The 21,053-nt window shown below is 45.5% G+C and overlaps 2 protein-coding genes across 5 annotated transcripts in view; one reads left to right on the top strand and one right to left on the bottom strand.

The window, feature by feature from the left end:
- The window catches only part of NDUFV3 (NADH:ubiquinone oxidoreductase subunit V3), an 85,048-nt gene that overhangs the window by 9,826 nt on the left and 54,169 nt on the right, over positions 1–21,053 (top strand). The gene's annotated exons all lie outside the window — the stretch shown is intronic.
- WDR4 (WD repeat domain 4) overlaps positions 18,499–21,053 on the bottom strand; it is a 33,713-nt gene continuing 31,158 nt past the window's right edge. For 2 of the 3 annotated variants that reach the window (XM_045002573.1, XM_045002574.1), the window contains one exon: positions 18,500–20,108. In XM_045002573.1, coding sequence (XP_044858508.1) covers positions 19,936–20,108 — 173 coding nt within the window. In that variant the 3' untranslated portion in view covers positions 18,500–19,935. Of the gene's footprint in view, positions 20,109–21,053 lie in introns of all 3 variants that reach the window. The other variant, XM_045002572.1, reaches the window with a different exon arrangement.

Genomic DNA, 21,053 nt, shown 5'->3' on the forward strand with positions numbered 1-21,053 from the left:
GATTCAGCAGTGAAAGTCTACTGAAAGCAATCATTTTCATGCCCATAATTTGATGCATCTCACTTTTCTTAGGGTATGTCTACACTACAGGAGTAGTTCGCTTTAACTTAGGTCGAATTTGTGGATTCGACCTGATGAATTCGAATTTGTGTATCCACACTAAGGACACTAATTCGACTTTGTGAGTCCACACTAACGGGGCAAGCGTCGACATTGGAAGCGGTGCATTCTGGGCAGCTATCCCACAGTTCCCGCAGTCCCCGCTTCCCATTGGAATGCTGGGTAGAGCCCCCAATGCCTTCTGGGGGAAAAATGTGTCGAGGGTGGTTTTGGGTAACTGTCATCATTCAACCGTCACTCCCGCCCTCTCTCCTTGAAAGCGCCGGCGGGAACTCTGTTCGCGCACTTTTCTGGTCAGTGACAGCACGGACACCACAGCACTGCGAGCATGGAGCCCGCTGCGATCATTGCTGCACTTATGGCCGTTGTCAACTCCTCGCACTTTATCGAACACCTCTTCCACAGTCAGCTGCTGAGAAATCGGGCGAGGAGGCTCCGGCAGCACGGTGAGGACGTGAAGTGTGAAAGTGGCACAGACCTCTCACAAAGCACGGTACGCCGCGCCGTGGAGATTATGGTGGCAATGGGTCACGTTCATGCTATGGGACGGCGATTCTGGGCCCGGGAAACAAGCACGGACTGGTGGGACCGCATAATGCTGCAGGTCTGGGATGAATCACAGTGGCTGCGAAACTTCAGGATGCGTAAGGGCACTTTCCTTGAACTGTGTGACTTGCTGGCCCCTGCCCTGAAGCGCCAGGACACCCGGATGCGAGCAGCCCTGAGTGTGCAGAAGCGAGTGGCCATAGCCCTCTGGAAACTTGCAACGCCAGACAGCTACCGGTCAGTAGCGAACCACTTTGGCGTGGGCAAATCTACCGTGGGGGTTGCTGTGATGCAAGTAGCCCACGCAATCGTTGACCTACTGCTCTCAAAGGTGGTGACCCTGGGAAACGTCCAGGTCGTCATAGATGGCTTCGCCGCGATGGGATTCCCAAACTGCGGTGGAGCTATAGATGGCACTCACATCCCTATCCTGGGACCGGCCCACCAGGCCAGCCAGTATATTAACCGAAAGGGCTACTTTTCAATGGTGCTGCAAGCACTGGTGGACCATAGGGGACATTTTACCAACATCTACGTCGGGTGGCCAGGCAAGGTTCATGACGCGCATGTGTTCAGGAACTCTGGTCTGTTTAGACGCCTGCAGGAAGGTAGTTTCTTCCCGGACCACAAAGTAAGTGTTGGGGATGTGAAGATGCCTACAGTGATCCTCAGGGACCCAGCCTACCCGCTAATGCCCTGGCTCATGAAGCCCTATACAGGCGCCCTGGACAGTGACAAGGAGCTCTTCAACTACCGGCTGAGCAAGTGCAGAATGGTGGTGGAGTGTGCTTTCGGACGTCTCAAGGGGAGATGGAGGAGCTTACTCACTCGCTCGGATCTCAGCGAAACCAATATCCCCATTGTTATTGCAGCTTGCTGTGTGCGCCACAATCTCTGTGAGAGCAAGGGGGAGACCTTTATGGCGGGATGGGAGGTTGAGGCAAGTCGCATGGCTGCTGATTACGCTCAGCCAGACACCCGTGCGATTAGAAGAGCCCAGCGGGAAGCGCTGTGCATCCGGGAGGCTTTGAAAGCTAGGTTCCTCAGAGAGCAGGGTAACCTATGACTGTCCAGTCTCTTTACAGAGAAGCTGAACCTGCCCCTGTTTCAGTTACTATTGACTTTTTTCAGCAGTTACATATCCCGTTCACCAGGTTTCCCCCCTTCCAACAGATGTTTAAAAATAAAGTTATTGGAACATTTTTAATTAACAAAGTTTTCTTTACTAACGAATTCTCGTTCAAGGGTTCCAACAGGGACGCAGACTGTGGTGGGTACGGTGTGCAGTGATGTACAGACCGCTTCTACACTCGAGGACTGACAGGCTCCTGCTCCTACAGTGGTCTCTGGGGGGAGGACGGTTACCGGAGGGTGTGCAGGAAGGGGTGGGTTTGCAGGACGGGGTGAGGGGTGTGTGGGAAGGGTGAGTAGGTGTGCGGGGATGATGGCTCTGGCTGGGGCTCAGGGCATCGGAGAGGTTCATGGCTAGGGTGGAAGGGCATGGTAAGGGCAGCCTGCCTTGCCATTTGTGGATGCCAGGCGCTCGGACCCTGGGGCAACATACACCTCCCAGACTGACCTGGGGCAGCAGACACCTCGCAGAGTGACCCGGGTGCCTAGTGACTGCACTCTGTGTGTGACCTGCTGTTGATCCTGCCCCCATGTCTGTACCCTGTTAATGGTGGCTGTCCTATGCAATTAACAAACTCCTCCCCCCCCCTTCACACAAAGTCTTATGCAAAGAAACATGAGGGAAACAGTAATGAACAGCAAACTATTTTTAATACTCAACTACACAGTTGGGGGATGAAACTGGGATTTGGGATCGTGTGAGCCAGGAAGGGAAGCAATTCTCATACTTTAGGGAATGAGAGCTGTTTGGTACATGAGCGCTCTGCTGGGGTGGAGTGACAGTTTTCACGGCCCCTAGCGCCCCTCCTTCTTGTGATTTTGGGTGAGGGGGGGACAGGACTTTGTGGCGGGGGAGGGCGGTTGCAGATACAGTTCAGGGGGGCTCTCTGCTCCTGCCTGCGGTCCTGCAGAACATCCACAAGGCGCCGGAGCGTGTCCGTTTGCTCCCTCATTAGTCCAAGCAGCGTTTGAGTTGCCTGCTGGTCTTCCTGCTGCCACCTGTCCTCCCGTTCGCTGTGTGAGCGCTGCTGCTGAGAGAGGGTCTCCCTCCACTGGCTCTGCTGGGCCGCCTCGGCTCTGGAGCAGGCCATCAGTTCAGCGAACATCTCGTCCCGAGTCTTTTTCTTTCACCGCCTAATCTGCGCCAGCCTCTGTGAGGGGGATGCCGGAGCAGTTCGGGAAAGAGCCGCAGCTGTGTGATGGGGAAAAAGGAAGTGATTTCCTTCCAAAGATACATGTTTGCGAACACTGAACACAGTCTACTCAGTTTCTGTGAACAAGACCATACAGGGCACCTAATCTCATGTGCTCTCAGGACAAGTTCGAATTTTCGGCATTCGCTTTCATTGCCTGGGGTCTTGCACTGGAGATCGGACAAGCGGGGCAGGACAGCAGAATCCGTGTAGCAGCCAGGCCTGGTAAGCAGTAAACTTTAGGCTGCTTAACAGTTAATGGATAGCAGTGCCCTCCTGCTGCAGGCAATCTGGAAAGCATAAAGTCTGACCCTGTTCCAGCCCCTCGCGGCTGTCCCCGGGAAAGATCCCTGTATGCTTTTCCTCTGCAGCCTACAACACGTGGCTGTTAAACGACGGTCATTGTTATGCAAAGGAAAAGTCAAGCATTCACAATAGTAACATTAAAGTAATTCCCCTAATTAGATGCAGCAGTCGCCGAGCGAGATCACCCTGAGGCGGGTCTCCAGGAGAAACAGAGAGCGCATGCTGCGTGAATCCCTGCACAGACCAGGGCCCTATGCTGCCATGCTGGTCGAGGCGATGCTCCCATTATACCTCCTGATGGCCTGGCGCAGAAGAGTGTGCTTCCACGGAGCACCCAACAAGGCACCTCTCCCCAGGAACCTCCTGCGGAGGCTTTTCGAGTACCTCTCAGAGAGCTTCGTTGAACTGTCCCAAGAGGATTTTTGTTCGATTCCCTATATGCATTGACCTTTTTATATAGTTTTTATTCCTGTTTTGTTAAGAAATAAATGTTTACATGTTTATAGCACTTACCGACTGATCCTTCCCCTGATTCGGAGTCCGGGTTAACGGCAGGGGAGGGTTGGTAGGGGATCTCTGTGAGGGTGATGAAGAGATCCTGGCTGTTGGGGAAAGCAGTATTGTAACCGCTGTCGCCTGCCTCGTCCTCCACAAACCCTTCCTCATCTTCCCCATCGGCGAACATCGCCGAGAAACTGACCCTCGACACTATCCCATCCTCAGAGTCCACGGTCACTGGTGGGGCAGTGGTGGCAGACCCACCGAGAATGGCATGCAGTGCCTCGTAGAAGCGGCATGTCTGGGGCTGGGCTCCGGAGCGTCCGTTTGCCGCTTTGATTTTTTGGTAGCCTTGTCTCAGGTCCTTGATTTTCACGCGGCACTGCGTTGCATCCCGGCTGTATCCTCTGAGTGCCATGGCTTTGGAGACCTTCTCATAGGTCTTTGCATTCCGTTTGTTGGAGCGCAGCTCCGAAAGCACAGACTCATCGCCCCACAGAGTGATCAGATCCAAGACTTCCCGGTCAGTCCATGCTGGGGCCCTCTTTCTACTCTGAGATTGCATGGACTCTTCTGCTGGAGAGCTCTGCATCGCTGCCAGTGCTGCTGAGCTCGCCACGACGTCCACACAGGAAATGAGATTCAAACTGGCCAGACAGGAAAAGGAATTCAAATTTTCCCGGTGCTTTTCCTGTATGGCTGATCAGAACATCTGAGCTCGGACTGCTGTCCAGAGCGTCAACAGAGGGGTGCAGTGTGGGATAGCTCCCGGAGCTAGTAAGTTTGATTTGCATCCACACCTAGCCTAATTCGACATAGCCATGTCGAATTTAGCGCTACTCCCCTCGTCGGGGTGGAGTACCGAATTCGAACTAAAGAGCCCTCTAGGTCGAATTAAATGGCTTCCTGGTGTGGACAGGTGCATGGTTAATTCGAATTAACGCTGCTAAATTCGAATTAAAGTCCTAGTGTGGACCAGGCCTTAGAGTGGAATAGTCTGCGAGTGGGTTTGTAAATTCTGCTAGGGCTTTTTTCCCCCTTTTTGATGACATTATTTAGCCCTTTGACATTCAAAGATGGCATTTTAAAAGTAGACTTGGCAGAATTCAACTTTTTTCTAATTTTGGTGGATATCGATTATTTTTAGGCATTTTTAATTTTTAGCTATTTAAATTTTCATGGTTACAGGAAATTGGGGGAGGGGGGCTCAGCCAATAATTTAATTACAGACATTTGATTCAAAACGTTAAAGTTTTATAACCTCTAAAACACAAATTGTCAACATCACGTGTCAAAATATACAAAGTAAATATCTTTAAAATCAAACTCTAAAGTTCTCAAGCAGCATTTGCTTACTTTGCCTATCTGTAAATTTCAATTATCATAATGGAAATAATTTTTCATGGGTTTGGAGGAGAGCATGAAATTGGTGTTTACCAACATATACGGATAAAAATTGAATCCTTCAAACCCTATTTAAAAGGACGAGCCACTGAGAATAACTACTTATCGTATTGAAAAACTCAAAATTATTTTGATTCTTTAACTGTGTGGAGGCATGAACCCTTGCGTGGTCAATATCTACCTTTATTTCTAATTATGTTATGGCTTAGTTTCTGTTTATAAGCTTCTATATCCATATCTGGTAGTCATTTTCCCCAACCCTCATGCATCCCTCCGCTTTCTGGCATTCCCCTTATTTAACTCCAGAAATAAAATACCAACATAGCACATAAATCAGTCCCCAAACTCCCATACTTTCCCAATGAACACTTGTAATCCAAAGGGGGCACGTAGGGGACCTCAAACTTCAGCATTAGGGATAGATGATCATCTGATAATTTTGAAGGGGTAGGATTTACATACAACCTCTAATGGACCTTCCCCATCTCCTATTTTCTCCAATCTCATCTATCCCTGGGGCCACTCCTGCATTTTTACACACACCCACACCCACCCCTTTATTAAGAAAAGGTTTTTATTCAAAAGTATGTTTTCCTCTTATTTACTACCTAAAGCCATATTGTAGTTGTCCTCTCAAATATGGAAAAAGTGTACGTGCAAAAAGCTTTGTTTTTGATTCACTAAATCCATTTTCACTGCATTCCTAAATCAGTCTGCCACTTGAGGAAAGTACACTTATAATTACCACCCCAAACTGTTTGCCAAAGCTACACAGTGTGACTAACATGCTCCTTAAGGTTTCTGACCTGTTACCCTTTCACCTAAAAGACTTTCCCTCATCATCTCAAGGCCAAGGGGCCCCGCTTAATCTCCATCTTTCAACTGTAGAACCTCCAGTGTTAAGCACACATCATTCAAAGAGGAGAAGGCTGATCCTGGAAACCAGCCAATGGAGGAAGGTTTGGGGGTTCATGGAGCATCGCAGTGCCTTGCATGATGAGAGGCCATTTTTGATCAGCAACTACAAATCTTGCAGGGCTAGTTTTAAATTAAGTGAGAAGGGCCATCGGGGAATCTTTAACATAGGAAATTGGTGGCAAAGGTCAGAACAGAAACAATGTTTCATAATTTCATCTTGTGGCCTAACAACTAAAGCTTATCTGGTGTTAGGATAAGAATGTAGCATTTAAAACAAAGATACCTTCTCTGTCTCTAGAAACTTGACAGATTTGGGGAGAGACAAGAGAACTCTCTGAAATTTCTACTGTTCGTGCTAGAAGTCGCACCAAACAAAAGCATTTTTGGCTTAGCTTAGTGGATTTCCTTGGCAAAGTATTCAGGAAACTGATTGCGTGAATGTTGTTCCTGGACTGTAGAAAATAAAGGATATATTTTAAAGGATATTTGGTTACTTTTTAAAATTAAAATCTTTTCAAATGAGTTGTAGTTCCTGGACACAGTATGGATCATTGTTGCAGGTAAATCTAAATATTACACAGGAGACACCATGAACTGCTGGCTAGATTATGACATTTGAAAATCAGTCCAACATTTTTTAAATGTAAAAAGTCCATATGCAAGTCCATATGCATTGTCTTAATTTTCTTCTGTTGTGGACCATTAAAAAGCCTTTCCCTGTTAATGTAAAAGATTTGAGTCATAAAGGAGAGTTAGGGTACTGAAGAAAGATTTTATCTAAACATCAAATAGGAAGTTGCTATCTTGATAACGTGCTGATGTAAGATCCCGGGACTGCAATTCCTATTTAAATGCAGGACAATAAATTAGGTTTGCATTGCATTGACAAAACAAGTGGGTTTCAACAGTGAAGATAAGCTTTATTTTAACATATACTCTGCTCCTAATAAGTCTGCAGAAATGTAATGCTGAAATGGATGGATGAAGAAGCACACTTCAGATTAGATGCTTTGCTGTTTCATGCTTGCCTTCCCTTAGGGTATGTCTACACTGCAATTAAAAACTTGCACCTGGCCTGTGCCAGCCGACTCAGGCTCACTGATCTTGGGCTAAGGGGCTGTTTATTTGCAGTGTAGACGTTTGAGCTTGGACTGGAGCATGGATTGTAGGACCCTGTGAGGTGGGCATATCCCAGAGCTCAGGCTGCAGCATGAGCCTGGAGATCTACACTGCAGTTAAACAGTCCCAAAGCCCTAGCCCAACGAGGCCAGGTCAGCTGGCACAGGCCAGCTGTGGCTGTCTAATTGCATTGTAGGCATATGCTTAGTGTGCTACTTTGGAAGAGACTATTAGCAATTATGAATTTCTTACATAACAGCCCTGCTTTTTAAATCAAAGACACAAGAAATCTCTGGCAATGAAAATGTATATTGGATATCTTTCAACCAACTAGCGTATGGCTCTTTCTGTATATCTCCTAGGCCAACACTGTTTTGAAAATTGTTGGTGTTCCCAGACCAAAATTACATTAAAATGGAATTATGGTTGAAAATAAGTAATAGGAATTTAAGGTAAAATACATTACACAGCTGGTGAGATTATCCAATATATAAGTCTGGGAACATATTCAGGAAAACCAATGTTGTTAAATGCTCCCTGTTGTGACAACATACAATATCTAAATTTATGATTTATGTTTATTAAGGCATATTAGTATTTGTGGTGCCAGATTAGGTTTTTTTTTAAAGAGACAGATTTTTTTCTCTTTTTCTCCTCATGATATAACCATCCACCCATGAAGTAGAATGTTATTCAGCAGTGGCTGAAGAAAACACTTTCAATTAGAAAAAATAATGGCAAAAAGTGACCACTAATCCTGAAAAAAAGCTTCTTTATATGCAGCCAACACACAAAAGTGTTCAGTGACCTTTACCTAAACGCAAAGTTTGAAGAGTTTGCATTATTCTGTTAAAATCATATGGAATAACAACAAAAAAGGTCTTTTTCTTAAAGGAGCCATTTTGGAGTCTCAGAAAATTAATTCTATACCCAGAGTAATTGCTGTGATTTTGTGGGGAAGATATGCAGCTTTTTTCATATGTAACTAAGAGGCGGAGGTCCAGCTCCTCAAAGATTCCTAAATACCTTTGAGGATCTGGGCCTAAATTTCTAGTTTGTTTTTCACTTAACCTGAACTATAGATCCGTGCCCAGATGATGATTACAGTAGTGCCCCTGAAATGCTATGGTATATGGGACCAATTTCTTCTGCAGGGTTAAGAGTGATTCAGTGCTAAAGTTCAGTAATGTTAGGGGTATATGAGTGACTACATAAGACTGTCGTCAAATTCACACTTCTATACACTATTTTGTTGGCTGCCAATGAAGAGGCCTGGTTTTGAACAACTCAGTGCCATGAAATCACTCTCCAACCACATACAGCCAATGAGCTCCTTGTCCCTCAGCCTCCTTCCACTGGGGTCAATAGGAACAAGATAGGGCCACATTTCTCTTATGGGACCTTGTAATTCCTTTTCACCCATCCTTTTCATTCTCTCAATAGAGGAAATTCAGCTTATTTTCATATTTCAGTACAAGCTTACTTAAATACATAATAAGGCGTTTATTAAACATTATCTGACTAAAGGAACATTGCCTGCAATTTGTCTTTGTAACTCCAGCACTCTCCTCCCATTTTTGAGTGGGTAAGCCAATCATTCAAGTGTATGAACTCATGTGTGTGTGAGATTGGGAAAGTGTTGTATGTATATAGTTCCATCTGTGGTAGCCTGTGTATTAATTATTATTATTGCTAATCCTGTGGTAGCACCTAAAAGCCAGGTCCCCGTGGTGCTGGGCACTGTAGAGCAAAGAGTTGGGTTACAAGCTAACATGGAGACAATACACAAATACAACAGACAGTAGAAACACAAGGTACTGTAATTGTCAGACCCTTGGAGACATCCCTATCACTATACACATCAGCACACGGTTCTTAGTTTCTACACATGCAAAATTTACATCATCTTCTTGAAACAAGCACATTATGTCTGAACCTACCTGACTTCAAAGAAATAGCAGCCACTAGGGACAACCACATTTCCTGTGCATCTCTGTCTCTAATGATAATATGATTAATAGATTCCAAGACCAGAAGGGACCATTCTGATTATCTAGTCTGACCTCTTGTGTAACACAGGCCATAGAACTTCCCCAAAAAAATTTCTAGAGCACAGCTTTCAGAAAAACCTCCAATCTTGATTTAAAAATTGTCCGTGATGAAAAATCCACCATGACCCTTGGTAATTTATCTGAAGGATTAATTACTCTCACCATAGAATTTACATCTTAGTTCCGATCTGAATTTGTCTAGCTTCAACTTCCAGCCATTGGATTCTTTCTCTGCTAGAGTGAAGAGTTCATTATTAAATATTTGTTCTCCATGTCGGCACTTACAGACTGTAATCTACTCACCCCTTAACCTTCTCTTTTTGTTAAGCTAAATAGATTGAGCTTCTTGAGTCTGTCACTATAAGGCATGTTTTCTAATCTTTTAATCATTCTCGTGGCTCTCTGAACCCTCTCCAATTTATCAACACCCTTTTTTGAATTGTGGACACCAGAACTGGACACAGTATTCCAGGCACACCAATGCCAAATACAGAGGTAAAATAACCTCTCTACTCCTACTCAAGGATTCCCCTGTTCATGCAGCCAAGGATCGTATTAGGCTTTTTGGCCACAGTGTTGCACTGGGATCCAGGGGCGGCTCTAGCAATTTCGCCGCCCCAAGCACGGCAGCACGCCGCGGGGGGCACTCTGGCGGTCGCCGGTCCCGTGGCTCCGGTGGACCTCCTGCAGACGTGCCTGTGGAGGGTCCGCTGGTCCCGCGGCTCCGGTGGAGCATCTGCAGGCATGCCTGCGGGAGGTCCACCCGAGTCACAGGACCAGCGGATCCTCCACAGGCATGCCTGCGGGAGGTCCACCGGAGCCGCCTGCCGCCCTCCTGGCGACAGGCAGAGCGCCCCCCGCGGCATGCTGCCCCAAGCATGCGCTTGGCGCGCTGGGGTCTGGAGCCGGCCCTGCTGGGAGCTCATGTTCAGCTGACTATTCACCCCCAATCTTTCAGAGTCATTGCTTCCCAGGATAGTCTCGCATCCTGTAAGTATGGCCTACCTTCTTTGGCCCCAGATGTATACATTTATACTTAGCCATATTAAAATGCCCATTGTTTGCCTGAGACCACCTTACCAAGCAATCCAGATTGCTCTGTATAAGTGACTTGTCCCCTTCATTATTTACCAGTAATTTGTGTCATCTGCAAACTTTAACAGTGACAATTTTTTCTTCCATATCATTGATAAAAATATTAAATAGGATAGGGCAGGACTTCATTACACACCTCTTTGATATACTTAGGCAGCAGCTTCTATTTGCTGAAGTATATCTCCTGACAAATCTCTGTCAACCATATAAGTTTGTCTTTTCCTGGGCAATCTCAGACTTACTATCAATATTAACAATACCGGGCCAGTTACTCCATGATTCATGTATATTAATGTCCTATCTGTTTCTGCTCAATTATATTCTTTGGAGCAGGAAAACTTGAAAATGTAGCTCTAATTTCAGCACTAAGATGTAGTTGAGTAAAATTTCTAAAAGCTCCTAAGTCCCACTTTCAAAAGTGATTTAGGGCTTGTCTCATGAACAGTTAGATCACAGCAAGCTGGGGTGTAAATCTACCCTGCAGAGCAGGTTAATGCACCAAATGTCTGGGTGAACCTTGCTGATGTACACTAACAGTTCCTTGGGGTGCTTTGATCTACCCTGCTTTGAAATGGGACTAGATCAAAGCATGCTAAGGAACTGGTAGTGCACATAAGCTGCATCCACACTGATACTGAGTGCATGACAGGCTAGTTTGGAGTAGATTTACATCCCAGTTCAACACAAACTAAATGTTTGAAGGAACAGAAATGGACACCGTGCTGAGTCAAGCACAGAAGCTTATTACGCACAGCGCTGGCGGAGTGTCACTTTGCTTATTAGGCTCAGAGACACTGCAGAACAATTCACTGCTCTACAGCCAAAATGCTTCTGAAATAAATGTAGTCAAACTTTACTAATTCTGGGTCACTGAGAACGAAAATGATGCTTAAAATTGTTGATTGGCTCTAGTTTTCAAGATATGCTATTGGGTCAGTATATACGACCCTTGACTTGGGAGTAGCGGAGGATAAGTGAGTTATAAAGGGAAGGGATCTCAATTTAAACTAGAAATGACTAAAATACATCTTTCACTGGATCTATGAATAAATCTATGACTGGGTTTGGACAGTACTTGCTTTTTAGGCAAAACAATGAATGATGCAATCTGAAGCTGGTATTGCGTCATACATAATATGAATTGCATCATGTTATTCCTAGAAGTCATGGATGATACAATCATAACAAAGCTTACATCACTCTGCTGAACAAATTGCCCTATATCAGCTCTAGAAATCATACAGTGTCGTGCTCTCTTATTTGTCAGTGTTTGATTTTGCAAAGGGACACATTTCTGTTTAGCCAAAGTGAGCAGAGATGCCTCGTACTTGTGTGAACAGCGCAGATAACTTCTGCTATGTTTGTGGTGAAGTGACTTTTGCATCACAAAAGCGCAGTATAACCACTATGGTTAAGAAAGCCTATCACCTTTATTTTGGCTGCAAAATTGGAGATCAGGACAAGAGGTGGGCCCCACACATATGCTGCAACACTTGTGCAACAAATCTTTGCCAGTGGTTGAACAGGAAAAGGAAATCTTTGCCTTTTGCAGTGCCAATGATTTGGAGAGAGCCAACAGATCATACCAGGAATTGTTACTTCTGCATGGTGCCTCCAGTTGGGAAAGGTGTGTCAAAGAAGAAAAAGTGGACTGTGCATTATCCAAACATTCCATCAGCTATACGCCCAGTACCCCACGGAGAAGGACTGCCGGTTCCTGATGCACCAGAATCATTCTCACTTGAGTCAGACGAGGAAGAGGATGAAACTTCTGGTCCTGAACCACCAATGTCACAGGACCCACATTTTCTCCCATCCTCCTCCTCTGAACCACACCTCATAATACAAGGTGAACTGAATGACCTTGTCAGGGATTTGGAACTACCCAAGAGTAAGGCAGAGCTGTTGGGCTCCAGACTACAGCAGTGGAATCTCCTGGCAGGTGATGTTAGGGTTTCCATGTTCCGTGACCGTCAAAAGGATCTTGTCCCATTCTTCTTTATGGAAGGTGATCATGTAGCCTGCAACAACATCGATGGTGTGATGGCAGCCCTCAACATAGTTCATGATCCAGATGAGTGGCGACTGTTCATTGATTCATCGAAGATGAGTCTTAAAGCTGTTTTACTGCATAATGGCAATGTTTTGCCATCAATTCCACTTGGTCATGCAGTCCATATGAAGGAAACATATGACAACATGAAACAACTTTTGAGGTGCATAAACTATGACCAACATCAGTGGCAGCTTTGTGGCGATTTGAAGGTTGTTGCTCTCTTGCTTGGTCTGCAGACTGGATACACAAAGTACTGCTGTTTTCTCTGCGAATGGGATAGTCGTGCAAGAGATTCCCACTACATCAAGAAAGATTGGCCACTCCGACAGTCATTGGAGCCTGGGAGGAAAAGTGTTCAGCATCCACCACTTGTTGAATCAAGGAAGATTTTGTTACCACCCTTACACATCAAGCTGGGTCTGATGAAGAACTTTGTCAAGGCCATTGACAAAACACAAGCAGCTTTCATGTACCTCCGTGGAAAATTTCCAAGGTTAAGTGAAGCTAAGATAAAGGAAGGTGTCTTTGTTGGTCCTCAGATTCGTGAACTTCGAGATGATGCATTTGACCATGCACTGCATGGCAAGGAAAAGACTGCATGGAAAGCCTTCCAGTTAGTGGCAATAAATTTTCTCGGAAACAACAAGGCAGACAACTACAGGTTCTTGGTGGAAAACCTCCTCAAGGCATACAAAAGCCTTGGTTGCAACATGTCACTAAAGATACATTTTTTGCACTCTCATCTAGATTTTTTTCCACCGAACTGCGGAACAGTGAGCGACGAGCACGGCGAGCGATTTCACCAGGACATTGCAACAATGGAGAAACGCTATCAGGGCAAATGGAGCCCATCAATGCTTGCAGACTATTGCTGGACAGTGACAAGAGATGCTCCATTTAATGAATACAAGAGACAAGCCAAGAAGCGCCGAGTAGACACTGAATAGGACTAAACTATGTACATAATAGTTTTTTGGCTTTTGTTTCATAATAAATTTTATTTATATAACCCTTTTGCTGATTTTTAAAGTGTTACATAAACAGGACGGGTGAAATATTATCATGTAAAGCAACCATAAACACATTAAAAGACCTAGGTTTACAATTTATGATTAAAACTCTACTATCTACACAATATACATAGACATAAAATGTAAAAACTTAAATAACTTAGAAACAGTAGCCAATCAGTTGTTTTAATTGTCATATTTGAATTCAGCACATCAAAATACATAATAAATAGCACATTTTATCTCTGAAGCAGACGACTTCTCAAAAATTGTAGACCAGTGTTACAATAGATTATATAGGGTGCTCCTTGGGTGGAGAGAAGCAACGGGGATGGGATTTCCCAAGCCACTGGATAGGTTCTAGCAGCAAGACAAGACAAACACAATAAGACAATGGTCTAAAAGATTACATAATGGTTCCACCCATGGTTCGAATTAACATATTGCTAACACATGGGTAATTACCCTTAAACTATATAGGTTAAATCCTAATTTTTGGGTCCAGGGGAATGAGGTAGCAGCTCTCCCGGTTGACCAACAGGAACATTCCTGGAGATTTAAAGCAAAAAAGCAGTAATTAGTATCTAACCATAACAGTTGTTTATAGTTTTACCCTTGCATTTCTGTGAACTGGGATTGGCATACAGCCGTGAGGGGAGGGTGTCATTACTCACATCAATCATGTTAGGCCTCTCCCTGAACTCTGTTCTGGCATCTGTACCAGGGAGTTTACTTGGAGGCCCTTCTGAGCGCTTCATGTGTCTATAACTTGTGATAAAGACACCCAGTTACGACTCACTATCTGGAGTCATGCTGACTCCGCTCATTGACTTGAAACACACAAGGTTGTTTGTTTACCCCAGCTTTCTCTTAGCCATGTATTGTTCTTTGTTAGCTAGTCCTCATCCGGGCCTCTATGAAAAGTTCTTAACAGAAATTGTAGTTAAGATTTTACAACCACATTAAATGGATTATGGCCCCTTCAATGTTAAATATTAAAAAAAAAAAGTGTTTTTAATTTATAAAGGGGGTCGTAGTCAGAGACTTGCTGTGTGAAAGGGATCATCAGCAAAAAAGTTTGAGAGCCATTGTTTTAGAGCAAATAGATTGCCCCGGTGACTTTTTTTTTCCCCCAGAGGCACTGTTGATTTTTTAATTTTCCTAAACTTTGTTATAAAAAAAAAAGGTATTCTAAAATGGGTTATTATAAGGTCCTGCTTGCTCTAGCCGGAAAGAATCATAGTATATTGCCTTTTTTTTTTTTTTTGGAAAGGCCACAATTCTATGAAACCATGTGAAGCAGGGGTTCCCAAACTGGTATGCGTACCCCTGGGGTTGCGCAAGACATCACTGGGTTGGGGAAGGAGGGTACGTGGGAAAAATTGTGTAATGCTGGCTTTATTTATTTGCACCAGGATATCATAGCTAAGGTAACTTAGGCACTTTACAAGAACTGAAAAAATAGATGCTCTGGGAATGTCAAAGTTGAATCCCTTTATGTTAAATATAGGTGAAAAGAATTCATCTTCCTTTCTGACTTTAGGTACTTTATGTTCCCAAATCTTCAACCCTTTAGAAAGAGCGTAACTGTAGCAACCAGCATGGAACACGGAGGAAGGAGAACATGTTGCAGGAGTGAAGGAGGCACCTGGAAGCAAGCCTGTCTGCATATAGCTAGAATGTTAGCCGCAGGTGCAGTAGCTCTGTAAATAGTTTACTTAATAAGTAGCCAGTGTAGGTTTACAAGCATGAAATCCTTTCATATTATTATACAGTATGCAGAACATGAAACAGTAACACTTCTCTCTAGAGCTTTAGTCCCCATAATTTCTGCTTGATTCTGTAATATACACAGTCTCGTTTCCTCTCCAAAAATTTACATCCTCCTGAAAGTACTAGTTGTTTGAGTTCATGTTTGTAAACATGGTGCAAAAATCTTTGATGAATGGAACTTCAAATAACCGAAAAGGGGAATTAAGGCCAGAGTCAGACACAGGGTGTGGTCAGTTATTGGACACACTTCACCCTTGACACCTTCTGGTCAGGGCCGGTGCAACCATTTAGGCGACTGGCGCTGGCATTTGGGGGCGCCATTTTCTTTGGCAGCGACTGCATCTTCGGCTGTCCCAGTCACCGCCGGCATTTAGGCGGAGGGAGCTGGGGCAGGGGAGCGTGGGGAGGGCCGCCTGCAGCAAGTGGGGGGGGGGGGCGCGCGGCATGCAGGGGAACTCCCTGACCCAGCTCACCCCTGCCCCGCCTCCTCCCCGAGCACGCCGTGGCCGCTTCACTTCTCCCGCCTCTCAGGCTTGCGGCGCCTAAGCTGATTGGTGCCGCAAGCCTGGGTTGCGGGAGAAGTGAAGCAGCGATGGCATGCTCGGGGCAGGGGTGAGCTGTGCCACGGTGTGCTCGGGGTGCTCGTGCGCGGAGCAGGGATGAGCTGGGGCGGAGGGGGGTGCCTCAGGGGGAGGGTGGGGGCTGGGGAGCTGCTGCAAGGGGGGCGCCTCAGGGCGGAGGGGGGTAGCTGCCGCGGGGGGGTGCCTCAGGGCAGGGGTGCGGCGCAAGGTGGAAGTTTCGCCTAGGGCGTGAAACATCCTTGCACCGGCCCTGCTTCTGGTCATCCCTTCTGGTCCTGGGCCTCTCACCATCACCTGGCTCCAGGTGGAATCTCACAACCTTCCCACATAGTATAAGAGGACTGTCACCCAGGGCCTGGGCTAACAGTGATTGCTGCAGCAGACTTGGCTTAGGCTTAGACCTTGCAGTTCTCTGTGAGAGCAATGACAGTGGTTAATTTACAGACCAGACCACCTCCTTAAAGCATAGCATTTAGAAAAAAAACCTTGAAGAGAAAACAGCCAAACAGACTGAATGCGTGGCTAACTTCCCCCAAAGGACTACCATTCCCTGAGTCTGGGAAGGCCCACCCCCTTTTGACTCTCTCCACGGAGAATCACTTTGTCAACCTGTCTCCCTAGAAGCTTCTGATGACAAGTGAGGACACTCCTTCCCACCTGGAAGCACTTAACTCTTTAGTGTTTTTGATCCAGGGCCGCCCAGAGGGGGGGGCAAAGGGGGCAATTTGCCCCGGGCCCCGGGCTCCGCAGGGGCCCCCAAGAGAACAGCGGAGGCTCCCGCCTCCGCCCCTCTCCTGGAGCCTCAGCGCATCAAGCGCCGAGTCTCCGCCAGGGTCCCTGAGCCCCGCCCCACTCAGAGCCACGTGGTGAGGGGGCAGGGCCGGGAGCTCCGGGCTGAGCTCAGCTGCCTCCGCTCGGCGTGGATCTCCCAGCCCCGCCCCCTCACTACGCGGCTCTGAGTGGGACGGAGCTCAGGCCCCGCCGGCCGCACACTGCGGCTGTTCCGGCGAGGCGCTGAGACTCCGGGTGAGGAGAGAGCCGGGGGTAAGAGGCTGGGGCCGGGGCAGGGGGGGAAGCGGGACCCGCCGCCGAAGCGCAGCCCGGTCTTCGGCAGCAGGGGGCCCCTTCCGTTCCGGGACCCGCCGCCGAAGTGCCCCAAAGACCCGCGGCGGGGGCCCCCCTCCGCCGAATTACCACCGAAGACCGGGCTGCACTTCGGTGGCGGGTCCCGCTTCGGCGGTAATTCGGCGGCGGGGGGCTCCCGCCGCGGGTCTTCGGGGCACTTCGGCGGCGGGTCCCGGAACGGAAGGGCCCCCTGCCGCCGAAGACCCCGGGCCCCCGGAATCCTCTGGGCGGCCCTGTTTTGATCTCCAGGCTCCTAGCCTGGCTAAACAAGCTTGCATCTTCTTTGAAGACAGGATCCTTGAAGCCAACAACTTACTCCACTGCCTTTCACATTTGTGCTGGGGGGATCTTTTCCTTACCTAGATCTAGTTGTGTTGCTTTCCTGTCTGCTCTTCCCACAGCCCCTATGAAGTTAGCTCAACAGTCCTACAGGAAATTCCAATAAGCTACCAGAGTTAACTTTACTTCACTGACCATGTCTCTTACAATACTGACACCATTATTACGTATCAGTATTCAGAAATAGCAGCTTCTATCCATCACAGGCTGGCCAATAGGAGTGACACAGAACCAATAACTATAGCACTGACACTAAAAACATTATGAAATACAGTAAGTCATAGGACTAGAACTTAAACCCACAACCCTCACCATGAACCAGGGTTAAGGTAACTCTGGAATTCTAATCTTGGCAAGCAGCTTTCAAACTTGATTGTCTACAGCTGAGCCCCTGCATTCATGTTCAGGCACCAACATGGGGCTTGATTTTCAGATGCACTGAGATTCTGCAGCTCAGTAATGGAGCCAGAGAGAGCTGTGAGTGCTTAGCACCTCTGAAAAATCAGACCACTTACTGTAGGGATTCAAATAATGGAGTTAGACTCCTCATTCTAGCCATAACCCCTCTGGCTGTTTTTCCAATCTGAAAATGAGAATATTTGCTTTATCTACATGGCACAATGAGCATTGACTAAGGTACTGTCCACACTTCAGGATATTGAGCACTAGAATGTACTATTAAGAGTATTGGCTGCACATTTACCTTCATTCCTGCAATATATCAGTGGAGTTCTGATAGCAATGAAGTTTTTATACTATGATAGTACCCACAGGTCCCAACCAGGATAAAGGTCCTATTCTACAGGGCACTGAACAAACAGGTGGACAATCCTTCCCTGACAGTCCATTGATGCATCACACTCCAACATGAATGGAAGCTTTGTCATGGCACAAGGCAGACTCCTAAAGCAATATGGAAAGAAATCCAGATTAGATCATTAAAATGAATTTAGTATACACCACTACCCCGATAGGACGTGGTCGTGGGGAGCCAAAAATCCCTACCGTGTTATCAGTGAAATGCTGTTATATCAGGGTAGCGGTGGCAGGGCTGCAGCAGTGATTTAAAGAGCCCGGGGCTCCAGCCGCAGGGAGCCCCAGGCCCTTTAAATCGCCAGCAGAGTCCTGCTGCTGCAGCCCCAGGGTAGCAGTGGCAGGACTCCACCAGTGACTTAAAGGGCCCGGGGCTCCCCACAGCAGCCGGAGCCCCGGACCCTTTAAAGCGCCGCCAGATCCCCGCTGCTACTGCGCTATATGCGAACCCGTGTTATATCAGGTTGCGTTATAGCGGGGTAGCGGGGTATTTGCTGGTTCTGTGGTAGTGCATATAATGCTTCCATCTTAAGTGGGACTCTCAAATGAGGTGTTCATGAAAAGGCTTTTTAAAAAATTGATTTAACAGCAATAAACACAAAAGGGCCCTAGTGATCCTGACTGTGGGCCCTACAATAAGAGCAATAGTATAATGCAATTTTAAGTGTTTGGATATAAGTAGTGGGTTCTGCTTTGTTAATGATTAACAGATAATACACTAGAAATAAATTGAAGTGGTTTTCCTTTGTAGCTCACCAATCTCTTGTATATTAGTTGCATGCAATGTTTTATTACTTAAATAAAAAGGTTCAGATCCCACAGTGATGAGCCGTATAAGTACCTGGATAGATTTTTCAGGTCATAGTTTCTCATGTTTTGAATGATCATACAGATTTATACACCCAGCTTTACAATCCCATCTGAAGTTCAGTATATTCCATGAAGACAAGTTGTGTTTTTCTCAGCCATTAAATAAACATATGTGAGGAAGTAACAACTAAGGCCATAAGAGTCTCTCAACTGTTAGTCAAGATTTTTATTTCTTAGCTAGCGTCAAATGACACTTCTGTCGCAAAAAGCGGAACACACAAGATAGTATTGCACTGGGTCCTCTGAAACCATTTCTACAGATAAGATGAAAAGTCAGAATGCAGCAAACCAGTCTTCTTCCCATGGCATTGGGGTTTGGTTGACACCTTTTGCTGCTTTACAGTATGTAAAATCTAGTCCCACACTGCTCTGAGTAAATAGTGCTGGATTAAGTATTAACACAGAATTCATAACAAAATCTGTAGTTTGAGCATAAAAATAAATTGACAAAGGCCTGCCAGTTACAGCCTTATATATTGTATTTTAAAAAAAATTTCAAGAGACTAATTTTTCATGATTATCCTTTTATAGGCTGCCATATTAAATGAACTATCTAAAACAAAAACTAAAATACTTGGTGTCAACTTCTAATTAGCACACTTTCTTCTTTTGGAAACCAGCCCCAAAGTAGATTATATGTGGAGTCCAGTAGATAAGAGAAATCCCTTTCTCCAAGTAAAGCACTATCTCAATATGAAGATACCGTGCTTCAGATTACTAAAACTGCATTACCAGCACTAAGGTTTCCAACTGCTGGGATAGAACAAATGGCAAGGAACAATATATACAGTAAATATAATATCTGTTGCAAGCAGGATATTGTCATTACAAGAAAATTAACCTGATTCATTAGAGCCGTTCCCTATCTGACATGCAAACTGAATGCTGATGTTTGTCAGTCATTCAGTTTGCTTAAAAAAAAGTTCAGGGCCTAGATCGGTTTCTTTCAGTGTTGTAGAAGTTACAAGCAAATGGTGCAGTTAATGGTTAGGATGATTCTCTTGTTCTTATCTTTTTAGTTTGTTTATTAGATCCATGCTGCAGCTCTTTTCTTTTCTGCTGCTGCTGTAGTCTTTCCTCTTTCTTTTGTAGATAGATAGCCATGTTGTCGAATGAGGCCTTGTAAAGACTGCTGTAGCAACTTTCTGTCCCAACAGAACCTGTGGCAGAAAAAACAAGACAATGTGGATGCTCTGAGCACTATTCCCAACTACTTCTTGCACTGAAATTTTAAACACAATATTCCTGACTCCTGCACCATAATTCTAGATATCTTAATACACAACATTTTTATTCTGTTTAAATGTGGTGAGGCACTCACAAATATCACTACTACACTCATACATACCAAGGCCAAGATTTTTAACAGCCTAAAGTTAGAATCTGAAATCCATATTTAGGCCTCCCTGACTTTTCAAGAGTACTGAACACACAACAGCTCACACTGACATCAATGAGGGTCAAGGAGCATATAAAAATTCTAACTCTGGGCTTCCATTGAAAATCTTGGTCTTCGTAATATCACTAAAGACCCCCTTGGAGTGCATTAAAGAATCGGAATTATTCCACAATGCTCAAACACTGCACAGGCTCCAGTTAGAGTACTGTATTTAGTTTGGTATTCCCTGCATTTAAAAAACAAAAACAAAACAAAAACCCACACACATTAGAAAATTCAGACAGGACGTTATGAAATAAGCATACGCAAACTTCCCAGCACTGATCCCTGCAAGTTCTGCCACTCCTTTGTGAGCCTAGTATAGTACATCCTTAAAGATTCTGTTTAAATGTACTCAGAGCATGATGCATCTGTCATTCCTGTAAAATGCCTGAACAGTCAAGGAAGATAATTGGAAGGTTACTCTGGGGAGTATAGACTAAAACTGACAGGTGAGAGTTGTGTTTCTAGAAGCAGTTAGTGGGCGTGGTCTAATTCCCATCTGTGATTCCTTTCCCCCCCATTCCTCCCCCCACCTAAAAAAAATCCTTAATTGTAAGTAAAAGGAGAAACAGACAGGTGTGGGCAGGAAGAAGAGAAACATTAGTGAGTAAACAATCAAGCTACATTATCAGTTGTAATTTCCACCGGACTGGACTATGTTGAG

This window comes from Mauremys mutica, chromosome 1, assembly GCF_020497125.1.
Source record: "Mauremys mutica isolate MM-2020 ecotype Southern chromosome 1, ASM2049712v1, whole genome shotgun sequence".
Taxonomy (NCBI): domain Eukaryota; kingdom Metazoa; phylum Chordata; order Testudines; family Geoemydidae; genus Mauremys; species Mauremys mutica.